Source organism: Mastacembelus armatus, chromosome 21 (assembly GCF_900324485.2).
Source record: "Mastacembelus armatus chromosome 21, fMasArm1.2, whole genome shotgun sequence".
In the NCBI taxonomy this organism is placed as follows: domain Eukaryota; kingdom Metazoa; phylum Chordata; class Actinopteri; order Synbranchiformes; family Mastacembelidae; genus Mastacembelus; species Mastacembelus armatus.
In genome coordinates this window covers 9596745-9616058 of record NC_046653.1, presented here as the reverse complement: position 1 = coordinate 9616058, position 19314 = coordinate 9596745, and the positions used below count along the sequence as shown (strand labels likewise).

The following is a 19314-nucleotide window of genomic DNA, read 5'->3' as shown; positions in this document are numbered from 1 at the left end:
AGTCACCAATCAACCTAACATACATGTTTTTTGGACTGTGGGAGGAAACCGGAGTACCTGGAGTAAACCCACACAAGCACAGGGAGAACATGCAAACTCCACACAGAGAGGTCGGTTTGCGAACCCAGGACCTTCTTGCTGTGAGGCAGCAGTGCTTACCAGCCACCATGCTGCAGTTTCAGTTCATTGGAATGAATAACAATATGAATGTTTAAAAACAAGGTGTCTTAATAATTTCAAGCTGGCAGTGAAAGATCTTGTTTTCTTCTGACAGAAAACAAATATATAATCAACTTTTGTAGCTCCCTCATTAGCGCCAATATTAAGAACTCTTATCCAACTGTGGTGCAAATGCAGCTGTTGGTTGTGCACAGTTTCAGTGCACATATAATTGCATACGTCAGTGGCGCAAAGCTTCTGCATGTTTTTGAAGCAGTTTTTTTCAGATCTTCTTTTGCTGTGGCATCTGCTTCACTATACTATATTGAAGTGTTAGGTGATTTATGCTTCTTATTTAATGTGGACTGATAGTCTCCTTATTGAGGATATGTCGTTAATTTAGACATTTATTAAGTTGCAAATAAACTGATACCGAATAAAAATGTAAAATGTTCACATTTGACATGTTTTTTGCCTCAATATTGAATCTTGCAGTACAATGTGCACCTATAGTTACTACATTATTAAATATTATTAAATTTTTTTATGGGTATGTTTGGGCACTCACAGCACTTGGGTAAGGAGCGTGAATGAATGCTTTAAAGTAATTTAGCCAGAAATGATGTACCCACTACAACTTATGTGGAAAAACAGTTTAGTTGTGTTGCACAGACCGATGCAGCCTGCAGCCCAGAGCGGACTGTCCAGGTCGATGCAGCCTGCGGCCTATGGTGGACACTTATGATTCTGCTCCTGCCTGTGCTTTGTTCATCCCCACTGAGTTAATGCACAATCTTGCTACTGGCTGTGGTTTGGCTGTCCCTGTTGAGACTACAAACAATCTAGTGCTAGCTTGTGGTTCAGCCATCACTGCAGAGACCACATCTTAAAATTCATTCATTCTAAAAAATTAATCTTAATAAGAGTTAACTATCATGTGGAGTTCTCACTTATCCTGGGTTGAATATACACATACACACAGTTATCTGCAATCCTCCTCCACAGGCTACTCCCCCTTTAGGCTACCACCCTTCTCTCTCTTCCCAGCTCATGAAATGGACCTGGCTGTTACGTCTGTCCAACACCATTTTTGCTGCAGCTATAAGAGAAAAACATCGACCAATCTGCTTAAAACCTCTGACTACATTAATAAACGGACTATTTGAAACCATATTTATCGCCTCTGCTTTATCGATCAAACGAACACGTGGAACTGAGGGAGAAAATTCCAGTTCCAACAGTACACACTTTGGGTCACGTTTTCAAGCATGCTTTTATGTTGAGGAGATCCTCAAAGTATTCCTCCCACTGTCCGACAATATCCCCAGTCGAGGTCAGCAGCTCCCCACTTCCACTGTAAACAGTGTTGGTAGAGCACTGCTTCCTCCTCCAGAGGCGCCGGACGGTTTGCCAGAATCTCTTTAGGGCTGACAGGTAGTCCTTCTCCATGGCCTCACCGAACTCCTCCCATACCCGACTTTTTGCCGCCGTCACCGCCTGGGCTTCAGCACGCTTGGCCCGGCGTTACCTGTCAACTGCTTCGGGAGTCCCACAAGCCAACCAAGCTCGGCAGGACTCCTTCTTCAGCATGACGGCATCCCTTACCTCCGGTGTCCATGACCGGGTTCGGGGATTGCCGCCATGACAGTCACCCGAAACCTTACGGCCACAGCTCCTAGCCGCCGCATCAACAATGGAGGTGGAAAACATGGTCCATTTGGACTCAATGTCCCCAGCCTCCCCGGGATCTGGTAGAAGCTGGTAGAAGAGGTGTGAGTTAAAGACCCCTCTGACTGCGGGTTCGGCCAAACATTCCCAACAGACCCTCACAGTACGTTTGGGTCTGCCAAGTCTGTCCCGCTTCCTCCTCCGCCAGCGGATCCAACTCACCACCAGGTGGTGATCAGTTGACAGCTCTGCCCCTCTCTTCACCCGAGTGTCCAAGACATATGGCCGGAGGTCAATGATCGACTTTGTAGTCGTGTCATCTGACCTTCGGGATCTGGTAGAAGCTCTCTTGGAGGTGTGAGTTAAAGACCCCTCTGACTGCGGGTTCGGCCAAACATTCCCAACAGACCCTCACAGTACGTTTGGGTCTGCCAAGTCTGTCCCGCTTCCTCCTCCGCCAGCGGATCCAACTCACCACCAGGTGGTGATCAGTTGACAGCTCTGCCCCTCTCTTCACCCGAGTGTCCAAGACATATGGCCGAAGGTCAGACGACACGACTACAAAGCCGATCATTGACCTCCGGCCTAGGGTGTCCTGGTGCCATGTGCACTGATGGACACCCTTATGCTTGAACATGGTGTTCGTTATGGACAAACTGTGACTAGCACAGAAGTCCAGCAACAGAACACCACTCTGGTTTGTATCGGGGAGGCCGTTCTTCCCAATCACGCCCCTCCAGGTTTCACTGTTGCTGCCCACGTGAGCGTTGAAGTCCCCCAACAGAATGATGGAGTCCCCAGTAGGAGCACCTTTCAGTACCCTCCCGAGAGACTCCAAAAAGGCCAGGTACTCTGCACTGTTGTTCAGCCCATAGGCTGAGACAACAGTGAGAGACCTATCCCGGACCCGAAGGCGCAGGGAAACGACCCTTTCACTCTGGGGGGAAAACACCAACACGTGGCGGCTGAGCTGGGGAGCTACGATCCCACACCAGCTCGCCGCCACTCACCGCGAGCAACTCCAGAGTAGAAGAGAATCCAGCCCCTCTCAAGGAGCTGGGTTCCAGAGCCCAGACTGTGCGTGGAGGTGAGCCCGACTATCTCTAGTCAGTACCGCTCAACCTCCCACACAAGCTCAGGCTCCTCCCCCCCAAGTGAGGTGACATTCCATGTCCCTAGAGCCAGTTTCAGCATCCGGGGATAGGGTCGCCGAGGTCCCCATCCTCGACCACTGCCCGATCCACTTTGCACCGGCCCCTTATGGGTCCTCCTGCAGGTGGTGGGTCCACAGAAGGGGAGGTCCACGTCGCTCTCTCGGGCTTTGCCTGGCTGGGCCCTATGGGGGGAGACCCAACCACCAGGCGCTCGCCAACGGGCCGCAAGCCCAGGCCTGGCTCCAGGGTGGGGCCCCGGCTTCGCCATGCCGGGCGAAGTCACGGTCCTCGGTTTTCGCTCCATAAGAGGTCACTGAACTGCTTTTAGTCTGGTCCGTCACCTAGGACCTGTTTGCCTTGGGAGACCCTGCCAGGGGCATATAGCCCCGGACAACATAGTTCCTAGGATCATACGCGCACTCAAACCTCTCCACCATGATAAGGTGGCGGTTCAAGGAGGGGTAGCGCCAATATTAAGAACTCTTATCCAACTGTGGTGCAAATGCAGCTGTTGGTTGTGCACAACTTCAGTGCACATATAATTGCATACGTCGGTGGTGCAAAGCTGCTGCATGTTGTTGCAGCAGTTATTTTCAGATCTTCTTTTGCTGTGGTTGTAATGCTTAGTTCGTCAATCACCAGCTGCCACAGTAGCATCTGCTTCACTATACTATATTGAAGTGTTGGGTGATTTATGCTTCTCATTTAATGTGGACTGATAGTCTCCTTTGCATCCCTAGATCCCTTTATAGGCAGGTTTAATGAGATCTTGCCTAAGGACCCCTACTAAAGGTGGGCCACAGCCGGGCTTTGAAGAAAACAGGTGGCTACGGGTGGAACTGACAGCAAGAGTGGGAAAACTGAGTCAAGGAAAAACCAGACCAAGAAACTATAGATGGAGACAGGGAAGGTTCTGTGAAGTTGAAACACTGAATAATGCAAAGTACATGCAAATCAAATAAAAGTCTCTAAACATGAAAAAATATTAAGATCTGTGGCAGACTGTTACGGCCACCGGCCTGCTTGTTCCTCGCCCCCTTCGTTGTACTGTTGTTTTCTTGTGTTCTGTTTGAGTGCGCCACGGGGAGGGTGATTGGGATTCCGAAAAACAACCTCCGACCGTTTGGTGGAGCTGTTTTGGATTGTCATTGGCCGACGGAGTCGCATATCAGCAGCTGAAAGAAGACCAACCGTGGACGCGCCTCTTCGCCTGATTGGCCTACCGCTCCAGCCTTCCACCAATCAACTATCCACACCTCAGCACATCACGTATTTAGAGCCCGGTGTGTCCACTGCTTGGGGTGAGCTGTGCCTTGCCCGTGGTCAGATCACTTTTGGTGTTGTGACTCTTCCTCAGACTTCTGTGTGTTAGATTTGCTAGGTTTGTACACCGCGTGGTGGTTTTGCGTTGCTACTACTGTGTGGGTTTTGCTACCTCTGTGTTTTGTAACATTGCTCAGCGCCTTTACTGCTGTATAGCAGGTCAGTCCAGTCAGCCACCTAGCTCTCTTTTTGTTACTTCTTATGTTGACTGTATTTGCATAGACCTGGAGGTTTTGGTTTGTTTCTGGCTTTTTCTTTTTTATTATTCATTGTTGTTAGAGTATGTTTTTACTCCAGAGTCAACCCATTTCCCGTTCTGTATTGTAAGAATCGTAGGTTCTTTTCGTCCTGTAAATAAATATCTGTTTGCCTTCCTACATCTGGCATGTATGTTACTCCCTAAAACTTCCCCTAGACCTTATTGGTTTGTAACACAGACTCTCTGGCAACAGCTTTCTGCATGCACTAATGCACCTGAGCCTTCTCAGAAAGGTTGTGTGCATTCTTGTTGTAGATGGCCTCTGTATTACATGTCCAGTCCAGTGTGTTGTCCAGGTGGACAACAAAGTATCTGAAGCTCCCCACCAGCTCCACCTCCTCCACATGAATGAAAGTGGCATTGACCTACTGCAAGTCCTAATGCACAACCATCTGCTTTTCCTACTTTTAAACCACCAAGGCTCATCATCATTCTGGCTCAACTTTGACTTATTGTACTCACTGAAATACAAGCATACAGCTCTCCTGTAGAATAACAGATGACTACAGATGAGATGGGTGAGTTCACCAACCTGTCTGATTGTCTGGCTCAAATCAGACTTTGTTGCATGGATTCAGAGTGCTTAGCAGTTGTTTTAACTTGTAATAAAGTTTATAATAAAAGAAAGTCTTATACATTAATATATTTATGTTGACTGCTTTTTAGTGAAAGCAACTGCCACATCCCCGATTGGGTTTCAAATCCCAATATAACTGAGTGTCACTGCCATGAGGTAACATAAACAAGTGCTAGATCATCACACACAGGAAGCCCATTTAAATTCTTCCTCCAACACATTAGGTGTTGAAAATACAATTCATAATGAGAAATACTTCAGTGAATTTATGATGGATAATGTATCAGTTATTACAACGTTTACTCTGTCAGGGTTAAATGGTACAGCAAACTACAGGGTCCCCCTTTTTGCTCTCACTTTACTGTGTTACTGTGTGATTTGGCTGGTGAATGTGACTGTTATTGTGACAATCATTGTGGACAAAAGTCTTCATGAACCCATGTACATCTTCCTCTGTAATCTGTGCATCAATGGACTTTATGGGACATCTGGATTTTATCCTAAATTCCTGATTGATCTTCTGTCTCCCACTCATGTCATATCTTATGCTGGATGTTTTCTGCAGGCTTTTGTGTTATACTCTTCAGCTGGTGCTGATTTCTCTCTGCTAGCTCTAATGGCATATGATAGATATGTGGCTATATGTCAACCTCTGCTGTACCACTCTGTGATGACTAAACAAAGGATTTGTGTGTTTGTTTTTTTTGCTTGGCTTATGCCCTTTTTTCTGTTGTTCGTGTCCTCTATAACATCAACAATGAGATTATGTGGCTCACACATACCAAAGATCTACTGTGTTAATTTTTACATTTTTAATCTAGCTTGCTCTGTTTCCATATTAAGTATTATTATTCCATATTTTAATTTTACCTTTTATTTTGGCCATGCCGTTTTTGTTGTTTGGACTTATATATATATGATCAAAACATGCCTAAGATCCAAGGAGAATAGGAGTAAGTTTATGAAGACATGTTTGCCACATTTATTGACTTTAACAGTTTTTGTTGTATCTTTGCTGTTTGATGTGTTCTACATGCGATTTGGCTCAAAGGACTTACCACAAAGTGTCCAGAATTTTATGGCAATGGAATTTCTCCTTTTTCCTCCAATTGTGAATCCCATCATTTATGGTTTCCAACTAACACAGATAAGGAAAAGAATTCAACATTTTGTGAGGAGTACAAGAAGAGTTTTTAGACTAACATCCTGAATTGTTTATATTTGTGATTTGTGAAAAACATATAATAGATCTAACACTACTGTTAATTATTAGACTGTGTGAAATTTATACATAAGCACCATTCAAGGTGCTGGTCAACTAACCAGTTTTATCTGTTGTGTTTTTAATGTTTCTCCATTTGCATCATATGTAAATGGATGTAAAGTTAATGTAAATAATGTATTTTCAAACATATGTGACTTTCACTAAATCTGTGCATGATCATAAATTATACCCCTTTCACATATAAGGTTTTAGGATTTTTAAATTTGTGTATCACAAGTCATTTATTTCTTGCTGAGCTGTGCATTTATTTAACAATATCTCTCTGTCAGTTATTCTACAAGGAAAAAAGGCAACACACACAAACAGCATTTGTAGAAAAGAATGGCTGTTATTTTTGGAGCAGATATTATCTAGTTTAGATGATTTACACACAGCACAAACAATTCAAATGCTTTCTTAGATACAGAAATAGCAGCATGAAACTCTGAAGGTAGTTATTTATTTGACTTGTAGAATATTCTTGTTATAGTCTTATAGTGTCTGAACAATAGTGAACGTGACACAGAAAGCACCTTTGACTGATGATTGATAAACCTGAACAAAAAAAACCAAAAAGCAACTATTGCTAGTTTATTTCCTTGTATAACCTTATCTCCTAGAAATTACATTCACTGTACATACACAACTAATGTGCAACTGGAAATACAAGAAGAAAATTGTGACTGCAGTGTAATTTATATTATTGAGGATATATTGTTAATTTAGACATTTATTAAGTTGCAAATAAACTGATACCGAATAAAAATGTAAAATGTTCACATTTGGCATGTTTTTTGCCTCAGTATTGAATCTTGCAGTACAATGTGCAATGTGCACCTGTAGTTACTACATTTTTAAAGATTATTAAATTTTTTTATGGGTATGTTTGGGCACTCACAGCACTTGGGTAAGGAGCGTGAATGAATGCTTTAAAGTAATTTAGCCAGAAATGATGTACCCACTACATCTTATGTGGAAAAACTGTTTAGTTGTGTTTCCCGATGCAGCCTGCAGCCCAGAGCAGACTGTCCAGGCCAATGCAGCCTGCGGCCCAGGGTGGACACTTATGATTCTGCTCCTGCCTGTGGTTTGTTCGTCCCCACTGAGTCAATGCACAATCTTGCTACTGGCTGTGGTTTGGCTGCCCCTGTTGAGACTACAAACAATCTAGTGCTAGCTTGTGGTTCAGCCATCACTGCGGAGACCACATCTTAAAATTCAGTCATTCTATAAAATTCATCTTAATAAGAGTTAACTATCATGTGGAGTTCTCACTTATCCTGGGTTGAATATACACATAGTTATCTGCAATCTTCCTCCACAGGCTACTCCCCCTTTAGGCTACCACCCATCTCTCTCTTCCCATTTGAGCAAAGCCCCTGGCTCCCTGGGATTTGGCTCCCATAGCTGCTGCCCAGCCCGAGTCTCTCCTCACTGCTGCCCAGCCCGAGTCCCTCCTCGCTGCTGCCCAGCCACCTGAACCTCTAACCCAGATGCCTCTACGCTGGCATCACCACCGCCCTAAGAGGCACAAGCCAGAGCCTCAGTGCGCCAATGTCGCCGTCCCCGCTGAGGTTCCACTGCAGCAGCCCGAACCGCAGCAGCAGCAGGAGCCGCAGCAGCTGCCACCAGAGGGTCCTGAGCCGCAGCAGCTGCCACCAGAGGTTCCTGAGCCGCAGCAGCTGCCACCAGAGGGTCCTAGTGAGCCGCAGCAGCTGCCACCAGAGGTTTCTGAGCTGTCAGAGCCACCGGTTCCAGAGTGGCCCGAACCGCCAGACTGGCCAGATCCGCCAGAGTGGCCCGGGTCGCCAGAGTTTCCAGAGTGGCCCGAACCACCAGACGGGCTAGCGTTTCCAGGTCCACCTCAGTTTCTCCAGCCGCCAGAGAGATCAGAGCCACCGCCGCAGTCGCAGCGGCATCTACGGGAGTGTCCAGAGCCACCGCCGCAGCAGCAGCAACCAGAGTTCCCAGAGCCAGAGCCACCGCCACCGCCGCAGTGGCAGCAAACAGAGTTCCCACCAGGGTCTTCACGGCCACCACACCTACTCAAACTGTCACACATCTCTCTATCCAAATCTAAGCTTGCTGAGTGGAGAGATTTGGGCCCTTTTGTTAGACGTCTATCTGTACATGATTGGAGAACTGTTACAGATCCTGATGTGAAGTATTCATTTTCAATGAAAGCTTACAGTTTATACTTCTGTTGTGCACACCACACGCACAGTTGCTTTGGTACCTGAATCTCACAGACACACATCTTGTCACACACTAATGTCTGATACTGAGTTTGACTCGACTCCTGCACTGCAGACAGTGCCGGATACACTATGGGCAAAACATAAATATAATGTAGGCCATATCAAGAACTGTGACCCAGTCATGAAAACACTAAAATCTACATACAGACCCTGCAGACGTAGACGTTGACGTTGTGGGATATTCTGATCTCGCTCTGTTGGTTCCACATGCCGTTTCACTGATCGTGTTAGAACAGAAAACCTCTCACCTGTCCACTGCCAGGTGGCTAAGATACAACACTGTTCTTCTTGACATGCCTAACATCACAGTGAAACGTTACGTACATTATGTTGTACTGTTTTGAATCCTGCAACTCTCCTTCCAACTCCTGATGATGGAGAGCCTCACAACTGTGTTGCTTCCGTCCAACAAGACTGCTCACCACGACCCGACCTCAAAGAGACCCCACTAACCAATCCTGACGTCATTCTGTTTACAGATGGTTCAGCTTTAAAAGATTCTGACACTGGTACTGCTCATGTTGGTTATGCTGTCTGCTCTGAACATGCTGTTTTGATGTCTGGTCCGTTACCACCACACTGCTCAGCTCAGGCCGCTGAGTTAGTGGCTCTCACAGTAGCATGTAAATTGGCAGACGATAAATCTGTGACGATTTGGGTAGATTCTAGATATGTGTTTGGTATAACACATGACTATGGTACGCTTTGGCATCACAGGAACTTTTTAAAATCTGATGGGAAACCTATTCTTCATCATGATAACATGGTACACCTAAAAATGTCACCACATTGTTGTAGTTGATTTATTATTTTATAATTGGTAATTACAATATTTAAACGTGCAGTTGGGACATTCCTCAACATCGACCAATCAACAAAGGAGAAACCTGGGACCCTACATTCCAATCTTAATGTATAGAATACTGGGTCAGGGACAGTTAGGAGTCAGACTTCGTGAACTGACAAAGAATGCTGTTGGTGATAGGGACAGTGATAGGGACTCAGAGCTCTGTAATGTTTTATTCAGCGAATGTTTAATAAATATAATCAATTGGACCAAGAATATTTTCTCCAGTCTCATCGATTAAACGAACATGCGGAAAAGAGGATTTGGATGCCTGTTCCTACACTGGTCTTTACCACATATCGTGTTTTCAGGTCAGTAAATGATGAAACGTCCCATAGACAATATTAGAAAATTCTGATCTAATTCTTTACGAGTATGGCATACTATTTTCTATATTAACTTGATCGTTATCGCTAATAGTTTGCGAGTTTAGTCGTCAAGGCTTTCAGTAAAACTGAGGTTTCCTGCGTCTATGAAGTCTCGAGGGGTTTCGTACCTGGAACATCGCGAGAACTCGGAAAGTTCGATTTTATGGACTTAATCTATTTTTCTGGTGATTTATATGCATTGTACATTGTCGTTAGGGTTTCAGTGAAGTACTTAAGTGTCTTTATGTTAAGAATGTTTCAATAACAGATGCAATCTGGATGTGAATGGCAGCGCAACTTGCAGTTTCTGGTCTTTACCACATATCGTGTTTTCAGGTTGTATCATTCACTGCTTCGCAGCCCCGGCACTTGGGGCCCGTAACAGATCGTGGGGGCTCGTCCGGGATCAGCACGCCATCGTCGATGAGCTACTGCCGATTCAGTGATATTGAACACCGGGACCACAAGACCTGCATGTTTCCTGAGCTAGGGGTGACCCAGCATGCAGCAGAGAGGCCAGTGACCAGTGAAGAGGGTGCACCAGCCTACAAAGTGCAACACTGCGAACCCAAGCGTCAGAGACCAGCAGGGTGTCGGTCGTCGAGAGGAAAGTGGTAGTTTGGACAGAAGCTACACCAGCTAACAACCAAAGAAGCTTAACTGATTGCAACCAGTTTAGGAGACGTCCAAGGACTTGACTCTACACAGTTAAATCAGGATGATGAAGAAAGCTGTGTTGAGTATCTGACAACTTACTTGACATGTCAGGCAATCCTGGGACAGGAGGAACAGGGTTTGCCGTTGCTTAAGAGACTTGAAAGCATCATAGACAGAGCCATAACACATTGTAGCCAAGGTCCAGTGCTTGATGAAGCTGGGACAGGCAGGTATCTTCGCCCCAAAGGTTGGTCACCAATCCCTCCTCAAGTGTATGATGGCTGGTTATCCTGGAACAGTAGTGTTAGACACAGGGGCTGGGGTTAGCATTGTAGAGCATGCATGGCTAGACAGATACTTACCAACAGATAAGGCCTTGAACTAATGGATGATGATCTCGATGTGAAAGCTGTCACAGGGGACTCAATGACTTATGATGGGTGGGTAGAGGTAGTAGTCAACCTAGAGAGTAACAATGATCCAGCCCAATCTATACGTGTTCCCTTTCTAGTTAGTCGCCTCAAGATTGAAAGACCCATAGTAGGCTTCAACGACATTTATGAGTTCATTAAAGACAATGGGGGGAACTACAAACTCATACAGCTTATTGGTAGAGCTATGGCAGGGGTCGGCAACCCGCTGCTCTTTTATCCCTCTGCTGCGGCTCCCTATGGCCTTGGAAAATAAACGAGTATTTAATTAAAATGTATTTTAGTTTAGTTAGTTTTTAAAATGTAATTACAAGTTTGAAAATTATGGTGATCTTGTAAAATCTACATAAAACATGATAAAAAATTGTTGTCGCTCTTAATATTCGTCACAACCGCCAATGTGCAACAGCTGCCTGCGCGTGATTTCTATAATTTTTCGACCCCAGGTAAGCCAACTATGGAGAATTCCAAGAAAAGAAAAATATCTGAAGAAAACAGAACGTTCAATGCTACGTGGGCAGATTAATTTGCTTTCACTGCTGACGAGACTGGTTTACCAGTATGCTTAATATGTGATGAGACTTGCCCCAAACAACAGAAGTCAACAGAATAGCAAACAACAAATGTCAAATGTTGCAAGACACATCCAGAATAAACACGCAGCCTTTGCTCAAAAATATCCGGATGGAGATGAGAGGAAAAAAAAGCCTTGTTGCATACGGCTCACGACATCTGAGCCCAGCTGAAAAGAACTATTTCCTGCATTCCAGCAAGTTGGAGTTTTTGGCTCTTAAATGGGCCATATGAGAGAAGTTCAGGGATTATCTGTTTTATGCACCAGACTTCACAGTTTACACAGACAATAATCCCCTGACGTATACCATGAGCATTGCAAAATTAAATGCCACAGGTCACAGGTGACTATGGGCAGAGTCAAAGCTGGCAGAACCAGCTTAAGTAACAGAGACAGCAGTGACACATCAGACTCTGAGAGTATAACATGCTGCTGGCTTAGAGTCCCAACAATAGCTAGGCCACAGAGAAATGAAGTCACTCAAGCTCAACCAACACCCTCAGGAGTGTGTATGCCAAGAGAAGAAATGAGACATTTACCCCCGGACATCACAAACAGAGGCACTTTAGTTGTGGATCAAGATCCAAGTGAAAGTGGACCTGTCCATAACCCAGAAAATGACAATGAAAAAAGAGAACAGATGGAACATGAAAGAGACACTGAACCACTCTGACCTGAAATGGGGTCAGAACAAGCGGGACATGCTGCATCACAGGAGACAACGCTCAGGAGATCAGCATGGACAAGGAGGCCACCACAGACTCTGACTTACCACTCCTTGGGTCAGCCATCAAATATGTAATTACCATATTTAAATGTACACCTTATTTTGGTACTACCATTTATATTTTGAAGACATATTACTGTGTGATTTCGGTACTGTTCTGGATTTAATAAGGTAAGGCGGAACCTTTGTGTGGGAGGTGTTGCCCCAGGTTGGTTTCACGGTGGGATTTTCTGTCCCCACCCCAGATGCAATCTGGATGTGACTGGCAGCGCACTGTGCAGTTTCTGGTCTTTACCACATATCGTGTTTTCAGGTTGTATCATTCACTGCTACTCAACAATAAAGTTGCAGATCCTCTTGATGCTTTGCTGTTACCTAAACAAATAGCTGTCTGCAAATGTGCAGCTCACACTAAGGGTGATAACTCTGTTTCCAGGGGCAACAGTAAAGCTGATGCAGCTGCAAAGGCCGCAGCTTTGAGACCACTCCCACTTGACACTGTCAGCTGATTCTCCACCTGCCTCCTAACTGTGCTGAGGAGATAAACAAGATGACGGGTGCCACCAAGGCTCTCTGCGCCACTATTACTGGGGGTCCAGCCCACATCACTGTTTGCCAGACTGTGGCCCACACAAACATCTGGTTGCACCACTCTCTAATTCCAGAGCCAGTGAGGAGGGACCTGCTGGTAGCAATGGCCTGTTTGGTCCCCATTCTCAGGTGCTGCAAACTAAAGAAGAGCTGAAGCACATTTTCCTCACTAGTATAGCTGATCCCTGCCACTCATTAAGGCAGCCATGGTTGTTGTTGCAATTAAGTTCTGACAGGGCACAGGGTTTGCATGTATTTCTGTGTGCTGTGAGAAATGTTCAGTTGCTCTTGCTAATAAAAATATTATCTTCCCCCTGAGGGCCATTTCTCCTCTCAAGTACATCCGACCAATGCTGCTCATAAAGTATGTGTGACTGTGTTTTCACATGTATCCCCCACAAATTGTCAGCACTCCCACCACCGTGCTCGTGACGGCCAATCTGCAGCTTGGCCACAACAGGGCACATGTTGATAGTGGCCATTTTCCGAGCTCAGAGTAGTGAAAGTGGTTTAGCACTTTGCACCGTCGTTGAGGAACTGTCGTGTCCTGATTCACATGAATAACACAACAGCAGTGGCATATATCAACAGCCAGGCTGAAGTGTAGTCATCATGTCTCACAGTGCTCGTCATGCACATCTCCTCTCAATCAAAGTGGTGCGCATCCATGAGAAACTATGTGCAGCCATGGACATCATGTCTCGCCGGAGTCCATCACAACTTAGTTGTTCAGGCAGGACAGGTCTGAGCAGGCAACAGCGGACTGCTTTGCACCATGAGGCAATGCACAATGTGGACTGTGTTTTTCTCTGCATGCACCTCTGCATGAGTGTCATGGTCGTGCAGCATCTGCTGAGGAGCGCCCCTTGTATTAGAACAGCCCTTGTGGGTCTGCCCACTGAGAGGGAGCATTAGAGAGCTTGGGTTTTTATCCTTTAGAGTTGTAGCCACTATCCAAGGTGTTTGCAAGTCTTGTACTACTTCATATGCTTTGAAATGGGCCAAATTTTCAATGTGGCTGCACAAAGGGTGTCTCTTGTCAAGGAAATTTCTTTAAGATTGAGAGTTGCTAATTCTCAGAAACAAACACAAGTGTGATGAATCATCTCAGGTTTAATCACGGGCACCCGGAGAGAAGTCTATAGAATTCTCTGTCGATCTGTTACAGATTAAGGGTGATATAGGTTGACAAAAAGGGGTGGACTCCTATTGGAAAAAGACCCCAAATGTTTGTTCAGGTGTCTTCTACCTTCAGGCCTCTACCACCACTAAACAAACTGTTGGCAGTTTTTTACAGGCCTCTAAAACCCTAAAACACTACACCAATAAAACACTAAACCCCTAAAAACCAAATACTGTGCATTCTTTAGCCTAATGTATTGAAGTGACCATTTGACCACCTATTCCATGCTGTGTAAACACTCTTCTTCCACCTGTCTGCTCCCTCTGGTTTTAATTTTTTCATCCACTTACTCCCAGAGATGAATTATGTTTTTAGCACCATTAACACAGAAGAACACCATTAACACAAGAACTAAAAAGGCCTCCTCGTGTTCCTTTGTTTTTTATTTGTGGGACATTTGGGTTAGGCTGTAATGCACTGGTTTTTCCCCCTGGTTTGTTGGGCCCAGTGAGGTGTGGAGAATTTCTGGATATTGCTTTGACCCATAGTGATAACCCAGATGGCTGCGCTCCAGTGAAACAGAACATTGGTTACATATTGTAACCCTAGATTCTGTGAATTGGGTTCAGCCCTCTGGGCTTGGTCCTTTGAACTACCTGAAAAACAGGCTGGTTCTGTTTTTTGGGAATTGTCTACACCCACCACGGGTGGGTGTAGACAATTTTCTTTTCATTCTGAATTAGTGGATTTCTACCCAATTCACTTTTTTACACAGGTGAAAGAAATGAGTTTCAGTTCATTGGAATAAATAACAATATGAATGTTTAAAAACAAAGTGTCTTAATATTTTCAAGCTGGCAGTGAAAGATCTTGTTTTCCTCTGACAGAAAAAAAAAATACAATCAACTTTTGTAGCTCCCTCATTAGTGCCAATATTAAGTACTGTTATCCAACTGTGGTGCAACTGCAGCTGTTGGTTGTGCACAACTTCAGTGCACATATAATTGCATACGTCGGTGGCGCAAAGCTGCTGCATGTTTTTGCAGCAGTTTTTTTCAGATCTTCTTTTGCTGTGGTTGTAATGCTTAGTTCGTCAATCACCAGCTGCCACAGCAGCATCTGCTTCACTATACTATATTGAAGTGTTGGGTGATTTATGCTTCTCATTTAATGTGGACTGATAGTCTCCTTTGCATCCCTAGTTCCCTTTATAGGCAGGATTAATGAGATCTTGCCTAAGGACCCCTACTAAAGGTGGGCCACAGCCGGGCTTTGAAGAGAACAGGTGGCTACGGGTGGAACTGACAGCAAGAGTGGGAAAACTGAGTCAAGGAAAAACCAGACCAAGAAACTACAGGTGGAGGACAGGGAAGGTTCTGTGAAGTTGAAACCCTGAATTATGCAAAGTACATGCAAATCAAATAAAAGTCTCTAAACACGTGGTAGACTCTCTCGCAACAGCTTTCTGCATGCACTAATGCTCGTGAGCCTTCTCAGAAAGGTTGTGTGCATTCTTGTTGTAGATGACCTCTGTATTACATGTCCAGTCCAGTGTGTTGTCCAGGTGGACAACAAAGTATCTGAAGCTTCCCACCAGCTCCACCTCCTCCACATGAATGAAAGTGGCATTGACCTACTGCAAGTCCTAATGCACAACCATCTACTTCTCCTACTTTTAAACCACCAATGCTCATCATCATTCTGGCTCAACTTTGACTTATTGTACTCACTGAAATACAAGCATACAGCTCTCCTGTAGAATAACAGATGACTACAGATGAGATGGGTGAGTTCACCAACCTGTCTGATTGTCTGGCTCAAATCAGACTTTGTTGCATGGATTCAGAGTGCTTAGCAGTTGTTTTAACTTGTAATAAAGTTTATAATAAAAGAAAGTCTTATACATTAATATATTTATGTTGACTGCTTTTTAGTGAAAGTAACTGCCACATCTCCAATTGGGTTTCAAATCCCAATATAACTGAGTGTCACTGCCATGAGGTAACATAAACAAGTGCTAGATCATAACACACAGGAAGCCCATTTAAATTCTTCCTCCAACACATTAGGTGTTGAAAATACAATTCATAATGAGAAATACTTCAGTGAATTTATGATGGATAATGTATCAGTTATTACAACGTTTACTCTGTCAGGGTTAAATGGTACAGCAAACTACAGGGTCCCCCTTTTTGCTCTCACTTTACTGTGTTACTGTGTGATTTGGCTGGTGAATGTGACTGTTATTGTGACAATCATTGTGGACAAAAGTCTTCATGAACCCATGTACATCTTCCTCTGTAATCTGTGCATCAATGGACTTTATGGGACATCTGGATTTTATCCTAAATTCCTGATTGATCTTCTGTCTCCCACTCATGTCATATCTTATGCTGGATGTTTTCTGCAGGCTTTTGTGTTATACTCTTCAGCTGGTGCTGATTTCTCTCTGCTAGCTCTAATGGCATATGATAGATATGTGGCTATATGTCAACCACTGCTGTACCACTCTGTGATGACTAAACAAAGGATTTGTGTGTTTGTGTTTTTTGCTTGGGTTATGCCCTTTTTTCTGTTGTTCGTGTCCTCTATAACATCAACAAAGTTATGTGGCTCACACATACCAAAGATTGTCATGATTTGTATATCAATTTGTATGGATCACAACCCCGTCTAACACTAGCACCCAGGACACTGAAGCAGAGTATACCAAGGTTTATTAAATGCAGTACAATGAACGAAATGTGGAAAGTGGTTGAAGGCCAATGGTGATTAGTGATGATCCAAGATGAGTCGGCAGGTGGTGGTTTCTCCGACGGCCAGTACCGGTACAACCGGGCTGGTCCTCGCAGATGGAAGTGATATGACCGTCTCAGGTCCGCAGAGCAATATCTGACGGTGTATGGTTCCCTCTGTGGCCTGCCAGAGGCCGGGCTCTCTCCAGGCTCGGAAAACAGGAAACAGATAAGAGAACCAGGTTAATAAAGGAAAGACACAGTAACAGAAACAGTTCTCGCACCTGAACCTCCTCCGGAGCGGGGCGCACAGTAGGTGCCTGTTTAGTGTCAACGAACAGTAAGATAGTAATCCACTAGAGAGAAAGCGTCCCCCTCGCCGAGTCTATTCCTCTCCGTGGGTCCGATACTACAGTGCAAGGTCCATAAGCTAGCTCCTCCGAGCCGTATCCTCTTAACCAAAAGAACAGAAGAACGCTGGTCACACTGGTGATTCCTCCGATCTCCAGTAGTGCCGGGAGCTAACCGGCTCTCTCGAGAAGAGTCTAACACAGTCACCGAAAAGAAATGAAAAGTCACTTGCCGTAAGCTGATGATTCCTCCGATCAAAGCAAACAATACCACCAAACATATACTGCCGAAGCGTGAATCCTCACGGGAGTAATGCAAACAAACAATCTGGCGATCTGTGTCCCCACGATCCCTGCTACTTAAGCCAGGTCCGCAGGTGACACAGATCAGCAATCAATAAGCAAAGAAACTGAAAACAACCAAACCCGTTCCCGTCATGATCCACCAAAGTAAAAGCAACCAGGAAGTCCAGACTGCGGATCATGACAAAGATCTACTGTGTTAATTTTTACATTTTTAATCTAGCTTGCTCTGTTTCCATATTAAGTATTATTATTGCATACTTTAATTATACCTTTTATTTTGGCCATGCTGTTTTTGTTGTTTGGACTTATATATATATGATCAAAACATGCCTAAGATCCAAGGAGAATAGGAGTAAGTTTATGAAGACATGTTTGCCACATTTATTGAGTTTAACGGTTTTTGTTGTGTCTTTGCTGTTTGATGTGTTCTACACACGACTTGGCTCAAAAGACTTATCACAAAGTGTCCAGAATTTTATGGCACTGGAATTTCTCCTTTTTCCTCCAATTGTCAATCCCCTCATTTATGGTTTCCAACTAACACAGATAAGGAAAAGAATTCAACATTTTGTGAGTGGTACAAGAAGAGTTTTTAGACTAACATCCTGAATTGTTCACATTTTGGTTTGTGAAATACACCTGATATATCTAACACTAACTGTTCTAATTCTTAGACTGCGACATTTATACATTAGTACCATTCAATGTACAGTGTAAAGGATGACTTACAGAATTAATTAAATTGATGTGGTGGGAACATTATGTTATATCTTAAGAGGGTCAACTAACAATATTTCTCTATTTTCATCATATTTAATGTGTTTTCAAACATATGCGGCTTTCACAAAATGTGTGCATGATCATAAATCATAGCCTGGTCATCAAGTTGTTTTTCGAGTTTAGTATTTTTAAATTTGTGTATGACAGCTCATTTATTTCTTGTTGCACTGTGCATTTATTGAACAATATCTTTGAGTTTTTCTATAAGGAAAAAAGCAACACACAAACAGCATGTGTAGGAAAGATTTGCTATTTCTAGTGGCAGATATTACTTGTCTAGTGTAGATGATGTACACAAAGCATAAAACATACAAATGCTTTCTTAGATTGTGAAATAACTACATTAAATCTGATGTACTAATTTATTTGCAAAATTTTGTTTATAATCATATAGTGTCTGAACAATAGAAGTAGTGCCAGCATCTTTGCATCTTGGTCAAAGCATCTTTGAATAATATTTTATAAAATTGAATAAAGAAATTAATTGTGGTCATCTGAAAAATTACTAGTTTAATTTTTTCCTTGTGAAGCCTTATCTCCTAGAAATTACATTTTCTGTATATACAACTAGATATGTTAATTTACATATGTATTAAATTGCAAATATATTGACCCTGTACATATCTGTTGAAAGGTTTACAGTAAGCATAGTTGATTTCTTCCAAAGTATTCAATTTTCCAGTACAATGTGCACCTGTAGTTACTACATTAAATGTTTTATGGGCATATTTGGACACTCACAGCAAGGGAGTTAAAGGAAGGGAATGAATGCATTCCCTTTCACATTCAATTCAATTGTAAAAATGTGTCCAAACTTTTGGTGTATATGAATGCAGCTTCGGGATATGCTTATCTTGTGGGAAGCTGCAGTCACTCTGGTAAATATTTTTTTTACCAGTCTCAAGTATAAAGCAGTCTTAAACATTAGTATCAGTATCAGAAACAGGTTTATTGCCAAATAAGTGAGGGGTTCACATTATAAGGAATTTGTTTTGGTGAGATGGTGCATACATAGAGCATAGACCTGACGAGTAACATATAACATATAATAAGTGTATAGAATAATATAATAAGCAGCATAGATAAAATAAAATAAAGTAAGGTGCAGTGAAATAAAAAATACTGTATGTATACTTTTCTTATTTACAAAATGAATTTACAGA

General features: G+C 43.5%; 2 protein-coding genes across 2 annotated transcripts; both read left to right on the top strand.

Annotated features, from left to right (window-relative positions):
* The first annotated feature begins 5408 nt into the window (after nt 1-5408).
* On the top strand, nt 5409-6350 carry LOC113122902 (olfactory receptor 49-like). Its single transcript, XM_026294564.1, has one exon. It carries the CDS (start codon nt 5409-5411, stop codon nt 6348-6350), a length of 942 nt encoding a protein of 313 aa, XP_026150349.1.
* A 9746-nt stretch (nt 6351-16096) lies between these two features.
* LOC113122901 (olfactory receptor-like protein COR6) lies at nt 16097-17980 on the top strand. The gene is made up of 2 exons (XM_026294563.1): nt 16097-16615; nt 17564-17980. Exons 1-2 carry the CDS (start codon nt 16097-16099, stop codon nt 17978-17980), a joined length of 936 nt encoding a protein of 311 aa, XP_026150348.1.
* The last annotated feature ends 1334 nt before the right edge of the window (nt 17981-19314 follow it).